Below are 18,178 nucleotides of genomic sequence, written 5' to 3'. Positions count from 1 at the left end.
ACCCAATGGTCAGTCCATGCATATTTTTCAGTTCGTTAGTCAAAGCATATCGTAGCGGAAGGAAACTAACGAATAACAACTTATCGGAATGAAGTTGGAAGTGAGAATTGACCATGTGATTCTGGCAGTTTGTGGCAGTTTGCCGAAAGATATTCAGGTGCTGGCCACTCCAATTCTAGCATTCCAGTATTTGGCACCAAAAAAAGGAAGAGAAGAACCATTTTGGGCCGTATTATTGTTCGTTTCGATATCGTAAATTGTTTAGAAAATTGAAATTAGTGGGTCGTGCCGCCGAGGGATGAACTATCCCAAGGATCTAATGGTGTCACGTAGTCAATCCCCGATTACATAGCGTAGAGTGCCGTGCGGGACTGACACGTCCCGACCTTTCGAAGCATCGCTGGCCACATCGTGAGTAATGCTGGTAAACATTCGCTCATCTCGCTGTGCCGATTGATTAGCTATAACCGTATAATGAATGGGAACTATCAAACGACTGTACGCTTGAGATTATTGATGCTAATTGAAGACTTCGCCACGCTCCATCTATTGTTAATGGAGGGGCCCGGAAATGAGAATCGTATCTAATAATGGCATTCATAGGATTCATTCATCACTTTCTTTGATTGTGCCGGTGTTTTCTGTGTGTGGTGGCTGCCACCGCGGTAGGGATGATGTGTGCACAGTTCAGCACACTTATCAATCAAGGCCAGGACACAACCAGAAATTCTTGCGGACTTTTGCCAAAGAGCAATGTTTATCTTGCTCTACAGCAAAAAAGGACTAATACCGAACCATTCACCAGGTATGAGTAGTAACGGGGCGCAGTAGAGCTACTCCTGCTCGATGGAACCAGGAGTGAAATGAAACATGTGGCGGTGCTTTCGGTGTAATACAAGGAAAGCAGTCAGCCCAACTAGGTTAATGGTTTCGTGGCAAAATAATTACAACAAATTTTGTGGATATTCCCTAAACGTTAAACGTTTTGCACCACGAACGGTGTGTCACTTCCAGCTTTCGTTTGAAATTAGACGATTAAAAAAAGACTTTCTTTTTATACAGGCAACAAATTATAAAAATATGGGGTGAGAATTAGAAAATTATAAATTTAAGAAAGTGTTTCGTAATTGATTGGCAAACGCTGGAGTCTGATAATGAGTACTAGTTGAAGTTCTACTAGGCAAACAAGAAACAGTAATAGATCCTGCTAAAGTTACCTGGTGGTGATGCCGGTAAATCAATCCCCAAAATTAATTCATCAGTCACGGGCGCATTAGTCGCGTGGATTTGTGTGATCAAATTACAGGGGAGTGTTGCACCAAATTGTACTGACGTTATCTCTAGCGCTGCTGTCGCCGATTCCTTGAAATGTGCCAAGCGAACAAATCAGTTGTAAATCATTTATGTATCAATCCTACGCCTCCGCGAGCACACAGCATGGGCACTAAAGCAATCACCCGGCAAACGATTGCTCTTCAATTGGCCAACGAGTTGGCTTGGAGTGTTTTTATTACTTTTCATGATTTATTGCAATCGACGCCACGGCGTAGCAGCTATTAGGATTGAGAGCATAAACTATCGCTCGAAGGCGATCCGGGAAAAATTCTTTAGGTAGTTTGGTAATATGTTTTTGGTATGAAAAATAATGAACAAAAAGACAATTCGTAGTTTGGGTATAGTGTATAAGATTAATAAGTTAAATTATTGTTAAATTTTCACTGCCTTTATTGTATAGTTTTCATTGATCATGTCGTACCATTTTATAGTGTCAATTCCTTACAATGAACATTGTGGGATTTTAGGCGGTTCGGGAACGTTTGAGACCGTCTGAAATGGTCAGGCAAACTGTCTTTTTCCATATGTTGCATGTCGTGCTATGTTTAAACAGTGTAAGAAGTACAATAGACCACCGTTTAATTACGACCCATGACGGTGTTCGATTGTTAACCAATCAACCACACCACACACGCCCACCGATATGGTGGCGATTGAGAGAAAGAATTCATCGGAGGTGCAGACGATGTGCACAGCACATCCGTTTAAGAGCGCCAGAAAACAAGTGAAAACCTTAATCATGATCGGGTTACAGCTCTTTGACTGATGATGGTTTCGGCGAAATTAGCACCGCCTCCACATCTGCACGGTGTAATCAAGCAAAACGAAAGAAATCTTTTCGACGTCTTTCGAATCTTTACTCCTTTATGGCGGTTGTTATGGCAAACGCGTGTCACTGTAGCGGCGAGAATCCACCGTGAAATGAACTTCATTGTTGCGAATACAAGTAAACGATGTGGTGTAAACAAATCTTGCAAAGTTTTTCGCCAAGCTAACCAACGCGCAGCAGGCGAAGGTCTGGCAGGTAACTTAGTTACGGTAACGCCACCACAGTCTGCGACACAAGTTTTTCGCGATTCACAAGCAACGATGCTTATGAATATGAGACGATTAATATTAAATGCGCCGGAATGCTGCCATCGTTCCGAAATTCACAGTGTGCTTCCGTTTGGTGACCCCAGAAGTAAATTGAATGAGCAAACGTCGTGTTAAGGAACCGTCATGTCGCTCTGGATGGGAGGTCCTTTGAGGAACACCACAAGGTGGCGTGTGTTTATTGTTGGTAACGGTTAAATTAATTTACTCGATTATGTTGACTTGTGATGCAAATAAGGTGTAACTTAACTGATCGTTTTCTTTTTTATGGAAAACAGACAGGAAAGAGAGTATAAACAATTATATTCGAAGAAGTTTGTGGCGACACAGCCAGAGAAATTAGCAGCTTAACGATCATCCGAACCTGTCTGCTTGGAAGCGCATCCTCCACGAAGTAAATGAGCTTCGATTTCTCAAGTGGCTAATTTCGTGTTTTGCGCTCATTGTTTAAAAACTGCTTTTAAACAACAGAGTGTAATGAACCTTGCCCTAAGATATATCCGTTTTTTGTTCACTTCTTTTTCTAACTATCTATTTGGTTATGTTATTTTTCACTAACGGAAAACCAATCGTTTTGTTCTCTGGTTGAATAACTTTGCCGTCTTTTCCCAAAACAGCGGAACACATTTAGCGGATCGTTATTGTTTTGGTCCCGTAGCGCTTCCTCTGCGGCGCCTGTATTTTCTCGAATTGGGTATGTAGGTATACCAGAAGCCTAAGCACGATATTGGTGTCCAATGTAAATGCATGAATTGCGAGAAACACGGATGACAATTCCGGATGACGGAGCCCGAGGAGAGCAATTTAAAATGTCTCGGAGGAAAAACATATTACTACGAGCCGCTGGTTCTAGTACGCTATTACGAAAACTGGTGCCCGACACTGAGCGCTGGTCCACATCCTAATCTGACGACGCTGCTCGAAATTATCATTACTTGCACTCAGCAGATACACATTAAGTGTAATCAACGCCCAAGAAGTACGCCCGGTGGGCAAGTCGAGCAATTATATTTTGCATGATTGCTCTAGCAGCAGGTCTGGGATCTATAGTAGTTTTGCAGGGAGCTTGAATGTTTGTATACTAATCACTGCACGGGTCCAAAGTGTTTACAAGAAATCGAGGTCTGCAATAACGATTTCACTCAAGAAGTCAAGCAAACTGATCCAGCACCTGCGCATAAGACGTCCTTCTTTAACGTTTTCGCTAACTTGAAGTTATTATTATTTAACCTCGTTTCAAGTTGCTCCTCCAAACGTTTATCCATCTTGGGCTAGACGGAAAGATGGCAAGTACTACACCCGGATGCCGGAACCCGGAATGAACGCAAATTGAAGTTGCGGAAAATTACACTTTTTCCTACTTAAGACCATCACTATTATATTCCATAGTCTTGAATTTTAATCACGGATTCTGCTCACACAGACAGTGCACCCAGCCCTTCATTCTTACTTAGACCAGATGTACCAGATAGATAAAGGATAAAGGGAAAGGGAAATTTTTGAAAAATGAGAAATCCTCCGTCCGTTTTATTGCTAAACTTTAGTCTTTCCGGTGTTCGCTGCGCATTCGAATCCGAGATGAAGTAGGTCGAGAATTTTATAGTGGTAGAAACTTTAAAAACCGTAGGCAGTTCCAGCTTTCGGGAGGTACTTTGCATAATGAGAACTTCCGCCACATTCGTCACAGTGTGCAGTACGTTCTAAAGCGCGGCAACAAGTTTCCCCGATGCAGCAAGGATTCGGATGCCCTTCATCGTTGTCATTAAATAAATGGAGCAAACAATAGAATAACTGTAACAACAAACTAAAGCTTTCATGCTAAAACTAAAGCAGAATCCCCGAGTTATATACTCACCATAGTCTCTCCGACTAATGCGTGTAAAAAATGGAAAATTACATGGACATGGAGATGGAGTTAAATGGAATGGAAAATGGACAATTATAAATCAGTTCTGTAGTGCTTCATCAAAAGCTTCGAATATTCTACACAAATAGTTTTATATAACAACCTTTTTCGTACCTATCTTACTGTGGTTTGCTACTGTTGGACTGTTTGTCTCATGCCAATTGAGCCCCAGAAGCTGCGTAGCTGGAAAGGCACGAAAACAGCTCCGGCTTGGTGAACCATTCTGAGTTTTTGGTGAGATTTCAACATCGTGCCCGACAGTTTGCCCAGCCCACACATGGAGATCTCTAAACTGGATCCGACTGCTTTATTTGCGTAGCAGCATTACTCTGGCCACAAATAAGCTTAAGCAGATGCCGGTACTACGCCGGGAACTACTGTTTGGGTTTTTGGGTATGATTTCTTTTTTCCACATTTGGGGCTATGTTGATTTTCCTGTTGTTCGGTGAGGTTAATTGCCAGTTGCAACGCAGCCCGATTACTCTGGACCATTAGTTCAGACCACTTAGGGTCGCTTCGTAAAACAAATGCTCGTAAAAAATAATTGTCAAACGTAAATAAACCCTTTGATACAAGCTTTCCGTTCAACCGGCGAATGTAAACCGAAGTGTATGGTTCTAGTATGCGTTTTTGGTGCTTAGCTAAGAGGTCTGAGGTTTGAACTAGCAGCAGAACATCAAAGCGTAATCCGCGCTTCTAAACCAACTTCTCGGAGTGTCAAAAACTAGCTGATGGACAATAGGTTGATAAGTTGCGATTTTATCTAGCTGCAAACCGCGTATACTTTGAAACGTTCTTGATAGATCCATTCATTCCATCTCTAATATGACCATCTCAGCAACGTTACGGATTGAACTTGGGTAACCTTACAGAGTATGATCTGCAATACTCTGTAAGGTTACACAAGAACTACTTGTTTTTGCTCTCAAAGAGCTTGCCGCAAGTAATATATTTTCGAAAGTCTACCAATCCACTATCCACTATCATTATCAACTCAATAATCCTATCTCATGCGGTTTAGTTCAATAGTAAATAAAAATTTAATGCGAAAATTTACACGAAAATTTAAGCAAACGCATGATTTAAAAGTTGTTGCTGAAGGCACGTTAAAATTAACCAGTGGCCCGTGTAAGCATAATCTGCCCTTTTGTGCCGGACATGATCACTTCGAGCGTGACTATGTCTGATCTTGGTGAATCCCTGTCATCAATCTTTATTAAACTCAAAAAAACAAAGCAGTCATATAATTGGTGTGGCGCTCCGTGGGGCCGCAACCAAGGGACTCATACAGCAGCGGGAAAAGCAGGAAGCAAGCGAAACATAATCGTGGTACAATTAGGATGAGCAAAAACCATGTTAAAAAAACACCTAGACCTCCATCAACGTGCTCGGGACCCGCTTCCTAATAATAAAAACTTTTACAAATCTACCGGACTTTGGGTGCAGTTTTGGGAATCTTTCCGCAACCTTTCCGGGCGAGCGATTCAGATTGATTGATGAATGTGCGGCAAAAGCATAAATCTTTAAATCGTGTTTAATCCATCCATCGCGTAAATCGTTGACTCGCGGACCGCGTTTTTATCGCTCCGCGTTTCGCAATTTTCCGAGTGGACGGTCGCGCTGTCTTCGCGAGGCACGCGGTGGACCGCGATGATGCAGTAATTCGTTTGGTACGTGAGTGAGGATGTAAAATGTGTGTAATAAATTTATCATCAACTGATTTATGATCATACTGTGATTTACCATCACACTCGAGTCACAATCGCATGACATGACCGTTCTCGACGATTATGTGGTAACGGTGAACGTTATCGCCAAATCAAACATTGGACTATGTTAAATTCCTCTTCCATTCCATTAAAAATAATCTTTTAACAGATCCTTTAAGAGCTAAGTAGGTTTAAAAAGGGGTCTGACGTTTGAATTGCAAAGTTTTACTTGCTTTGTGGAGTTTGGCAAATTCGGGCTAACGTTTGCACATTTTGGGTGCGAATGCGGCGTGGTGTTTTGCGAGTGACGCAAGTGTTCTAATCAAAAGATTGCTGAGCCCGATGGAACATCTTCGAGCTATTGAAGGATACCGGAATGACGCACACAGCGACCGTAGCGAGGCATAAATGTTTCTTCGGCGTCGTTTCAACCGGGACGAAACCGTTTCCGAAAAACCGTTCCCGAGCGGTGCCGGCTCCAAAAGGAGTGTGGAATCGTACGAAATGCAAATAGAATCTAACTAGTTTGCTAGAAATAATAGTCAACCCGTACACGCAACAACCGAGGGCACTGACACTGGAGGATACGGGGCGCTGTTTAGCGCCCGTAGTTAGATAAGCGAAGTTCTACGGATGCGGTTCACTGCTTGCGTCCTCATTGGCGATTCACGCGCGCGAACCGTAGGCCAGGCAGAGACTCTGGCGATCGATTTGCATACCAATTAACGATTCTAAAAATCGACCCACGGTTCCTCGGATTCGCGGTGGGAAATTGTAAGTTGAGTGTTGTTCGATTGCGGTATCGGGAAGTGGATTTTTAACGTTGTGGTCACGGGTGGTCTAGGAGCGCCACAAGGCCCGGCCTGTTCCATGCCGGCACACGTTGTGCACAATAATAATTTATTTCTCAGTAACAGAACCTTTCGCACCGCCATGTGACGGATGTCCGCACGGATGTGTGCTCTTTCCGGGAACGATTTCGTTAGCGTTGCTACTTCGAATACCTGTTGTAGAGCCAATACATAAATAGCAATCCTACAAGAATCTTCACGCTAACGTCGAGCACCAGCAGTCGCTTGTACTTTTTCAGCGCCGCCGGTATGGTTTCGTCCGACTCCTTCATCAGGTACCGGCGGCCGCCGAGAATCGCTCGCTTGTAGTACTCCATCATGCCGTGCAGAAAGTAGCTGGTAGAGAACGCACTCCTGTGGATGGAAGGCATCGGAATGGGTTCTGTTAGTTGTTCCGCAATCATCCTGCAGACGTACGTACTTGTCGTCGTCCTGCAGCACCTCCTGGAGCTGTTTGAAATTGTTGTTCACAAAGAACCACTCGTTGTTCATGAAGTAGCGTAGGGACACTTGGGCGTCAAATATTTTACGAATCAATTTTAACATACTTTATGAAAGAGATACATAAAATAACAATCGTAGGGTTAGTGGTGGCCGATGGCTTGCCGATGCCGTGCGATCGTGCGATCGTGACTCACGTACAATGGCTTGTGGCTGGTGATGCGGAGCAGCGTGTCGATCAGCAGTGCCGGCACTATTTGGGCGAAAAAGAACGCGAAATAGAACAAGTACTTGTTGGTCGTCGCCGTACCACCCGGGGCCCAGAGCACGTTGGACAGCGGCACACGGTCGAACAGGGCCTTGCCGTCGTACAGCATCATGCCGTAGTTGATGGTTTTCTCCGGCGCGGCGGCACTGTTGTAGACGGGCAGCGCACCCGCCCCATCGATCGAGGCCCGCTTCCAGGCGGCCACTATGATTGCCTTAATGCTGACATCGACCGGGATGCAGTTGATGCGATTCTTTAAATCGACCAACCCGGTACGAACGACGCCGGAAGCGCAACCCAGCAGCAGCCCGATCGGTCCGTTGAAGTTGTCGACCCATCCGCTCAGCGGTTCACTTTCGGCGTTCGTCACAATCGATGGCCGGAACACAACCAGCGGGATCTCGTGACGATACTCCTCGCAAATCTGCTCCGCCAGCCCTTTGGTGTAGGTGTACGTGTTCGGGGCAAACTGCGTCAATCTATGCATGTGTAGACAATTTACCGATTAGTCCACTTGAAAGGAGTGCACCGGGACCGGGATCCGTCCGTTGAAAAACGCACTTTTCTTTAAACATCTCCAGCGTGGCCCGATCGAACGTCTCGGCCAAACGTATCGCTTCCTTCCAGTCCATTTTCGGCGGATAGATCTTCTCCTCCACGTGCAGCAGCTCCGGGTTGCAGTAGGTGGTGGATATGTGGACGACGGCCTTTAGCTTTTCCAGTGTTTTGGCCCACTCCAGCAGTTCGCGCGTGCTGCGAGTGTTGGTGAGGATGGCATCTTTGAGCGGGTCATCGAAACGCACACTGGCGGCCGCATGAAACACAAACTGGACGTTTCGCAGCCGCTCCACGGTCCCGTTGGACATGCCAAGGTTCAGCTCGGTACAGTCACCCTCGATGGGGCAGATTTTGGCCAGGGCGGCTCCATTCTCGCGCTTCAGCACGGCGAACAACTGGAAAACCAACAAAGACACGCACACAAACACATACAGACACCATGAGCTTATCAAATCAGCTTATCAAACACACGTCCGCAGCCCTTCGGCGGTGGCGCAGAATATCCGTATCGTACCGTAGTGTCGTCGTACTTACCTCTCCGTCGGTGATCTGTTTCAAACGCTCCTCGAGCGATTTGCCGCGTTTGCCGCGCATCAACACAAACACTGTTCCGAGTTTCGGGCACGATCGCAGCAGTTTCTCTATCAGCACTTTGCCCATGAAGCCCGTGCCGCCGGTAATGAAGACGTCGGCACCGGCAAACACGGCCGGTATTCCGGTGCACTGTTGCTGTCGCGACACCATCGCTACGCACGTACGTCGGTCAACTTGATCTTTCAGAGACCCCCTTGGAGCCGCAGCCGCTAGTGTGTGCTGTTCGCTGCGCCGCTTGAGCCTCGATGTTAGAACGTTCCGCTCCGACGTAACGTCGATGAATGACTCGGCTGGAACGGGGCAGTTTCGGGCGATGTCCGGACACGATTGCGTCGGTTACAATTTACGGCGAGCAAATGAAAGCACACTATTGAATATTGATTGTTTTATAACAAACTTCATTTCCATCGGAAGCCAGGCTTTGGATGCCAGGCCAGTGTTTGAGAGTGTACTGGTACTGGCGCGCACTACCCGCGTCCATCGGTCAAAAGGGGTGTCTTTCCAACGAATACCAGTCCAAAAGGGCCCCCAGTTCGTCACCACCACTACCGGGCGCTCTGATGCCATTCACACCAGGTGGGCGGCCTCAGCAGATGTGTTCCGACAACGGACTCTAGAAAACAAGTTCACAGAACCAGTTCGTAAAACAATCGGTTTGCGTATGCTGATCGGATGAAAAAGAAGAAAAAAAACGAGCGCTTCGCCTATGAATATTCATTTTGAAGGGACTTCGGGAATGTTTATCAAACGCCTGGTCCGGGAATACCCGTGTTATATAGAACCATTCCATTCGCGGCAGGCTAGTGACTGCTCTTGAACCTCCCCACCGTGCGTCGCCGGGTTAACATATGCTTGTTTAATATAGGGGTAAAGCCGAACAAATCTAGGGCTGTGAGAAGCGGACACTGCCCGCCAGCGGAGCGGGCCACACAGTTCATGACCAGTCCTTATTGGCAAATGAGTCAGGATGCACACTTCAACCCCGGAACCACCAACTCCGATCGACCCCGACCCACCGACCGACGGACGGGTTGCCCACTACGAAAGCGATTTCTGTAAAGGAAAACAATAACAAAACCGCATATCGATTGCATTGGGTTGCAGTTGTAAAGAGATCATTTTTTCTTGATGTTTGCAACTATCAGGACCGTAATCCGCCGTTCACAGCACAACACGAGAAGATTGTTATTCTCGCTTTCGGTTCGATTCTACTCAATTTGTCTTGTTTGCAGAACGATTGAGCAAGACCCATCGAGCTGACTAATTAAACAGTGTGGTTGGGATTCCATTGCTCGAAATGTCGGACTTCTATTCGGATTCAGGAAAGAAGATAGCATGTCGGTGAAGGCAGCGTATCTGAAACGATGCTTAAGGAAGGATAATTTACGTGCATCGAGGTCTGATTAAATAGAGAGAGAGAGAGAGTGTCTATCGTCCACCAGATCCAATGTTCAATGGTTGTCACACATTTAAAGTGCCGGTTGTACGGGTTTTCATTGGCATGAATTTATCTTCTATTTGACCCAGCAAATGTGGTCGAACTGAACTCTAACACGAGCCGTAGGTTTAAGATTACGATTATTTAAATCGTAATCTTAAACCTACGGCTCGTGTTTTGTTATTGCAGAACGAGCGCGAGCGTGATCCGGAATAGAAGCTGCTCAGCTAGAATCTTTACCGATTGCCCCAAAGTCGATGTAAGGACAGGGTACGAGTGCGATCGAGATAAAATAATTTAAATCGTGGCCTCCGACGGATACGGATCTAAACAAAAAAGGACAAAACAGGATCTGAGCCGCAATTGAATCCGTAAAACAATCCGTAAGGAAACGAACGACCCACCCGCTAAGTGCCATAGATTGGGCACAATAACAAAATCGAGTATTGAATTTGTTTTCATTATAAAGAATGGAGTACTTAGCGCATCTATTGATTAAGTAGCTTTTTAGTAGCACAATATTTAATATTTATGAAATTAAATGATTAAACTGAAATTTTCAGAAAACAATTGCAATGCCCTTCCTTAATGCAGTTCAAACTGTGTCGTAAATGTTCAAATGAAGATTAAAAGTGTGTACATCATAGCAGTGGAACGGCAAAGACGTGCTTCCGCAGTGAACACGGCCACAATAATCTCGTTTCCAGCTGAATTGGGTGAAACGCCATTTTCGGCATGCTTAATTGATTCCCGTGGAGAACAGCTCCCCTGACTTTTGACTTCACCGGTTCTGATTACATTCTGGGCTTATAGTTAAATGCACTTCGTGCGCCGGATGCGGGAGCCGCGTAAATTCCATCGACGGATTCTCGAGCAACGAGCATTCCCCGAACGTGTTTCGTAGCCGGCGGGAACGAAATGCCAACGGTGCTCTATTGTTTCGCATTAATCGCAAGGTGGGCTCATAAATTTGCTACCCAACCAGCGATGGGTAGCCTGCCTGCAAATAGTTGCCCTGCAGCACGATTCCTTCGCCCGGTTTCGGTGGTACTCTCAACAAAACGATCCATGCTCGGTGCTGTCTCAAGGCAAGCATTTTAGCGATTAATGCGCCAGGCTAAGAATTGGCCAAAATTAAATTTATTGCCTTAGTAGTGTGGCCAAAGGTCTATGTGTTAATCACCGATCCCAGACAAATCAGCCGACGTAGGCAAAACGGGAATTAGATCCACGTTAGCAACGTTTGCTCGGAACGATGGGCTGTACTAAGGATCCCGAATGTTTGCCTTTGACTTGCACGTTGATTGGCCGGCACGGATGACATCTCGCCCAAACCGTCGATTGATAAATCAGTGGAATCCATTTTCTTTTTAATTAGTCCCCTCGTTTAACGAGCGCTTGTGGAATAACGATGAAGTCACACTGGGACACAGTAACATGCCACTGGGTGGTCCAAGTAGTTGCCACCTGGATGTGTTTGGCTGCGTTTGTTTGCCCTTGTTCTCCGGTTACGAGGCAGCCACTTGGGATCGATGCTCATTAGGAGCAAGTTTCACTCTCACTTTTGCGTCACGGTTGCATGTCACACGATAAAGACTGATCACTTTCGATAAATCACTCGTCGGAGGCAATTCGTGGACATTTTGTTGTGATGGAAATTTTTGGGAACGCTTGTGATGGGTTTTAAATTGCGGTTTTTTTTGCAATTATTGTATAGCAATTGTCACTGAGAAAATATGCCAAAGCTGTTGCGAAACAGCAACGGGTCAACCAGGCCTAGGACTTAGGGTAAATTTACTATGACAAGGTTATGGGTTCTGAGCTGAATCCAACAGCTTCCGCATTATTATAATTTATCACGAACCATTTGTACTAACAATACCTCCTACAAGGTGTCTTGTGCATTCGAAACAAGCTGAACAAGCCAGCACTGCTTTTAATCATGATTGTAAAAGATAATGAGCAAAACAATAAGCGATAAGATACGATTAAACCCTACTTCTCTTTCTTGTTATCCTGTTTCCTATTAGGCAATGTTTTGAATTTTGAGGGTAATTTCTGAAAGGTTTGAAGGTACCAATACAAATTTCTGCCTTGAGCGTTTGGCTGATTTTCCAAAATGGAATTCTAGCAGACTTAATTTTTTATGTATACGTTTACTCAAAACTACTGATAAAAATAAAACAACAAATAAAACACGACAAATAAAAACTTAATATTTTTTGAGTTGTGAGATGAAACTCATAGTTCCTTTTTTCTACATAAAACAATAGAGAAATAAGAACTATTCAACATAATTTTCCAGTTCGTACAATTTATATTTCCAATTTTACAAACAATTTTATATAATTATGTTATTATTCATTGGTTCTATGCGTCATAATTACCATTGAATAAACGTTAAAATATTAGCATTATTAGCTTTTTCGCTTCGAAATTGTTAGCAACGGAATTGTGCAATACCTTTGAAATATTAAAAATGTCCTCTGCCATTGTATTTAAAAGCTAAAAAAAGTTATTCGTATGAGGTAAAGAAAACACCATTTCATTAGAAGCCATGTCCTGTTCATCATATTGAGAATGTAGTAAATGTGATTGCTTCACTGTGGCCATCGTCTATCTATTGGAGAGCCATCGTTGTTTGATGTTTAAAAAAATGTCAATCGAACCCGTTTCGGTAGTCCCCTTCGACTAACACATCCTGTAACGGAAGCCTCATAAAATCTCTTACTAGCCGGTGGCGGTTCCTATGCATCCCCGGAGCATCACGGTGCACCGTGAAGTCCTCGAGCCATTTTTTACGGGAATTTCACTAAAAACCAATTGAATTCACAGAAGCTCCAGAGAAGGTATGAAATATGGCCTGGCACCATTTAAATCATACCGACGGTGCCGTTGCGGCGGGGAGCTCTAATGGACCCATAAACAGTGCACCATAAAAAGGAAATAAATTGAAAAAATACGATTTAAAATTAACGATCTCCAGCTTTCGACGGCAGCGCCACGGGTCAATTCCTACGAATTTCTCGACACAACTGGCCAAGGCCAGTACAACTTCACAGTACACAGGACACACGCCTCTTGGCTGCCGGGCCAATGGTAATCGAAAAGACAAATATCAGCCAATCACAATGGCCTGGCCTTTATAAGGCACTTTATCCTGACCAAATAATGTGAAATCGAACGACACGGTTCGGCGAGGCGGTTACATGCGCCAGTCCTTGGGTGTTATCACTTCTGCGGTGTTTGTTGCTAGATTGGAAAGTTAGGGTGTTCATAGCATAGCGGCATGCGCGGGTCTGCGTGGTGACAGGCAGAAAAAAGTAACCGAAAATATCTTTCCACCTAAATTGACATCTACAGACGCCGCTGGAGCCAACAATATGGTGCCAGTTTTATTACGTACGGTCTCGAATGACCTTCAATCCGAACGAATGACGTGTATGTAAGCCGCAACGATTGCCTGAGTCCACAAGGAAGAAAACGGGCTTAAAGATTTCGGTGGTCTTTAAACCCAAGTTCACTACCCACATTTTACAAGAGCAAGGCAGAAGAGTGAGTTTTCCTACCGAACAATTCTGTAGAAGAACTCAAAACATACGAGACATTGATTTTAACAGGGCTATTTATTTAATTAACGTTCGTGAACGGAACGGTTAGCAAGACGGAAAACTTTAGAACCGATCCGAACCGAAAAGCGAAACCTAAATTCGAATTACTACGTTTTGTTTTCCGCGGTTCGGTTCTCGATTCGAATGTTGAGCGCCAACGGCTGTTCCGGTAATAAGCAGCTCGGATCCTGTTTGGACAGCCTACGACCCTAGCCATTATTTTGCTTTCGCGTATTCGGAGGAACTGATAGACGAGATAGCAAAATATCGTTGCTTTTAGCAGTTCAAAGGCTTAATTATTTTTGGTCGGACGTTGTGTGTTTTAGTTTGTACTACTCACGAGTGAACATATTAGAGACGATTGTTGCGACAAAACAATTTTAACAGTGATAGAGTTAATCATTTTAAGTTAGATGAATTCTGGAAAAGCGTGAAATGTTCAATGATATGAAAAACGCCTGGGTTAAGGTCGTTTAGACTAAATTGTAATCAGGTTACGCACAATAATTTTGGTATGAAAACCTTCTGTTTCAATATTTGGGTACATTTCCTTAAGCAGGATCAGCATTGACGCTTCCCTTTTCTAACATATCCCATGCGGTAACCGTGCCCTTTTGCTAGAGTCTTTCAAGTTGACCAAATAACTTCAATAGTTGTGTCGTAATTAATTTATTCGATGTTCAACCCTGGCGTAGGGACACCCCAACGCGAACGCGTACCGCACAACAGGTAACACAGAGGTCACGTGCCTGTCCCGTTAATTAAACAGTTCTTGATGAAATCCGCAGTAAACTGTTTACTGGATTACCCAGCTCTGCGAGCGACACGAAACGGAGAAATAAGGAGAATCTATTGGTTTCTTTTTCGCCGGTGTTCTCAGAAGAAATTCACCAAGAAATCAACCGGATGTATCATCCAAGCGGATGTCCGATACAGCCCTCAAATCCCGTTTCCTGCTAATTGTAAACGCAGACGTAAGCCGTCGTATTTCACAGAACTGCGATTTTATGTTCACTGCAAGTATTTATAATTAATTTTTGATACTTGTGAATGTTTACTTGCTAAAAAGTTTTTTTTAATTATTGGAACTTTGTAGTGAAGATAACATGCAATACGCACGGTTGCAGAGCGATAAGGAAGATTCATGTGCCCCGTGTTTTCCTAGGTTTGTACCATATAATTGCGAGGATCGGCGAAACAAGCAGCTTCTTCGATAAGGCAACATGTCTTGTTACTATCTAGGGATGCTGATGCAGCATAATAGTTTTACGTGATCGCCCTACTGGTTTGGTGATGGTAGAAAGGTACTTACTAGGTGATAGAGAGGCACTTACTGTGTGGATTTCGAGATGCTCGCTATTTCCACGAATTGTGTCGACAAATTAACTTTTATCGCCCAATAGTCCATAACTGGAATGGAATTGCTATCCAAAACAGTTCAGAGCGTGAAGAAGTGTGTCGTGCTCGTGTCACGAAGTTCGGTGAGCTGACGGCTGATCCTTGGTTCGTTGTTATTCATTCCCAATGAGTGGATTCGTACACCCATTCCAGCAGCATGCTGTTATATTCTGCACAGAGCCCAAAGGGTCCACATCTGGATCTATGTGCGTCTGGCATTCGCAATTGTCTGGAGGACCCACTTGATCTTGGTTTGGTTTTAGTTTTCTAGGGCTCCTTAGGAAACTCTGCTCTGGTAATCTGCAGAATCGGTGCGTCTGTTTCCTTGCTCACACTGTCTTATCGCGAAACCGAAATTTAAAATTACTTCTTCGCGTCGGATAAATGTTGTTTTGTGTACACAAACAGTAACACAAATTTTTAATCTGATGAAGAGATAAGGTTATTTTCCTTCTAGTGTACGGATAAAGACCATTGAGGATTGACCTATAAGTGTGTTAAATTGTTTACCTTTTCGAGAAAATTGTGTTTCTGATTACATGCCTCGGGATAAATGTTAGCTTTCTGGTGCTGCACGGATGTCCTTTCGATGACTGCTCGTTAGACCACAATCCTTAGATTGGAGCGGGTTGGTTGCGATATTGTGCGGGGCTTTTGTGTTGATGCCTCCTAACAAAGTACTCCGTCGTCAGCAAAACCACTAAGACTGTTTCGATCCTAATGAAATTTCACGGTTGAGACGTTGAGGTGTGGTTCATGGTTAGTCGCACTTATTAAGAGTCAATTCCGACGAATACCTTTGACGATACTACTTTATATTTGCACATCAGACATCTTCACGCTGAGCCTGAAGCAACTTATCGTGAGCGGTGGGAAACTTGCCTGTAGACTTCTGCAGATTGTTGTAACTTGTTGTTCACGTATCAAGGCATGCTTGGGTTCCACCGTTTGAAGGAGAATTGTGTGGTGTCTTTTCACTGCTGAAACAATGACTAACAAAATTTGCTGACTTCTTCGTAAACGATGCACATCGTGACATTGTGGTTCCATCAGCTCAAACCCCATTAAAAGGCAAATACGAATGATTAATTATAAACGGTATGGGTTCATATAAAATTCAACCCATAAGGGACACATCCTGACCAGTATGTTAAACTTCAAATTCGTTCATGTCGATAAGAGGCGCAAACTAACGATGAAGGTGCTCGGTCAGCAGTGTTAAGATCCGGAATGTGTTTACCGTTAACTAGTAGCGAGTTTAATTTCCGCCTCCATTAGCATTTCATTTCCAGCTGCTGTGTAACGTAATTATGGACATGCAGCATCGTTGTTTTTTGTCTACTCTTTTTGGGCGCACAGTTTGATCCGATCAATTGGGCCATCGGGCATGTTGGGCACAAGAGCTCCACTGCCCTTTTGGGTCGTGTTTGTAAAAATGTGTTTCATTTCACTCGGTAACTGTCAGAGCTCATAAACACACCACAGTGATGGTTGCTACTAATGATGAGTAGAGTATCTAGTGGAGTTATATTGTGTTCGTTTCTTTTACTTTTATTGCGTTACCAACGGTTCTTGTCCTGCGGCACTGTCCGTCGTTGTCCTGTGCTAGCTTTAGCTGGGATTAATTAGATACGGTCATCATCATCATCAGAAAAATGACATCATCGCTAGAGAGCGAGAGCAATCAAACGATATCATTTTCTTCGAGAGCACTATGTGAGCTCTATAGGCACAAAGCATTTTGAGATATAATATTCATTCATTGCGATAAAAAATTACAACCTTAAATAAAGCCAGACCAAATGAAGCTTTCCGATCGTTTTTAGCATGTCTCGCTGATAATGAATAATAATGAAACTGAACTGTATAAAACATATATTTTGTTTCATATAAGCATCTACCGATTTACTAATAGTTTACTTGCATGAAATTTCGAAGGGAATTTATTTATCGGAAATTTTAGAAAAAGAATCTTTTGATCGTTCCGTTTATTGTTTGCAGTGTCTAGTGAAGCTTCCACTAACTCATAGTGTCCACAAAGAACTCACAGCCCCGTGTTTGTGACATCACATCACCAACTTTAATTAAAAATGGAAGCAACCACAATAATGGAACGAAAGTTTACTTTTTCCACCAACATCGGCTAGCGGGACGAGCGGAAGTATCACAAATTTCATTAATATTTTCAATATTCTGTGTCCTTTTGCTCCGCCGAGCATCGTTTTCGTGGTGCTTGTGGTTACACCTTTCGGTATCCAGTTCTATTTTAACCCGCTAGTCTGATAAATAAAAAAATCTAGGAACGAAAGTACACCGGTGGTTTGTCACAGCCGTTTTGGTTTTCTATTAAATTATCTCCCCGGTGGAAGACCGCTTTTCGTACTCATCCCGAATGGTGCTTTCAATCGAGGTACTGTTTAAAGTGTATCAATTTATAAACGGTCTAAAATTCAATTTTGTTTCTGTCGAAGGTGTACTCGAAGGAAAGAACGATACCTACCACAGGAAAATGAACGGAAAATTTAGTTTCATTCTAATTTAAAATTTCATATTTGTTTCAGCTATCTCTTGTAATGAGTTTTATCAGTATCAACAATAAACGGTATCATACTTTTATACAAATCTACCAAATTATGACCTTATTTAATTTCATAGAATGACTACTTGGTAGTGAGTGCGTCGTGGACTGGAGCCTGTTGGAATCACATCTACTTCCAATCGATTAATTACGTCACGTGTTCAACTAAATCAAGGTTTTTGGAGTGATGTAACTGTGAAACATATTTGCGTCTTCGATTCAAGCATTTCAAAGCGTTGGCAGAAGCGTAGCATATTATTAGTAACGTATAAAAGCAGTTAAGCTTTTAATCAAAAGCTCTTGCAGTCTAAATCCTATACATTACCCAACTGCGTCTATCCTTGGGCATGTTCTTGCGAATGTTCTCGTAATTGGCAATAATCGAACTATATTGTT

General features: G+C 43.6%; 1 protein-coding gene across 1 annotated transcript; it reads right to left on the bottom strand.

Annotated features, from left to right (window-relative positions):
- Positions 1-6,908: 6,908 nt before the first annotated feature.
- Positions 6,909-9,010, bottom strand: LOC131212975 (fatty acyl-CoA reductase wat-like). The gene is made up of 5 exons (XM_058207082.1): positions 8,698-9,010; positions 8,167-8,558; positions 7,539-8,084; positions 7,318-7,443; positions 6,909-7,250 (listed from the first exon to the last, which is right to left on the bottom strand). The coding sequence occupies exons 1-5, from the start codon at positions 8,905-8,907 to the stop codon at positions 7,037-7,039; spliced, it is 1,488 nt and encodes a 495-aa protein (XP_058063065.1). The 5' UTR covers positions 8,908-9,010; the 3' UTR covers positions 6,909-7,036.
- Positions 9,011-18,178: the final 9,168 nt, after the last annotated feature.

This window comes from Anopheles bellator, chromosome 1 (assembly GCF_943735745.2).
Source record: "Anopheles bellator chromosome 1, idAnoBellAS_SP24_06.2, whole genome shotgun sequence".
Lineage (NCBI taxonomy): Eukaryota > Metazoa > Arthropoda > Insecta > Diptera > Culicidae > Anopheles > Anopheles bellator.
Note: the sequence above shows the minus strand (reverse complement) of the source record. Positions and strands in the feature narration are given on the sequence as shown.

Coding starts and splice junctions, on each gene's coding strand:
- LOC131212975 (XM_058207082.1), bottom strand. CDS start 8,907: ATGGTGTCGCGACAGCAACAGTGCACCGGAATACCGGCCGTGTTTGCC. Junction 7,444..7,538: donor ATCACCAGCCACAAGCCATT/GTACGTGAGTCA, acceptor TCTTTCATAAAG/TATGTTAAAATTGATTCGTA. Junction 7,251..7,317: donor GTGCTGCAGGACGACGACAA/GTACGTACGTCT, acceptor TTCCATCCACAG/GAGTGCGTTCTCTACCAGCT.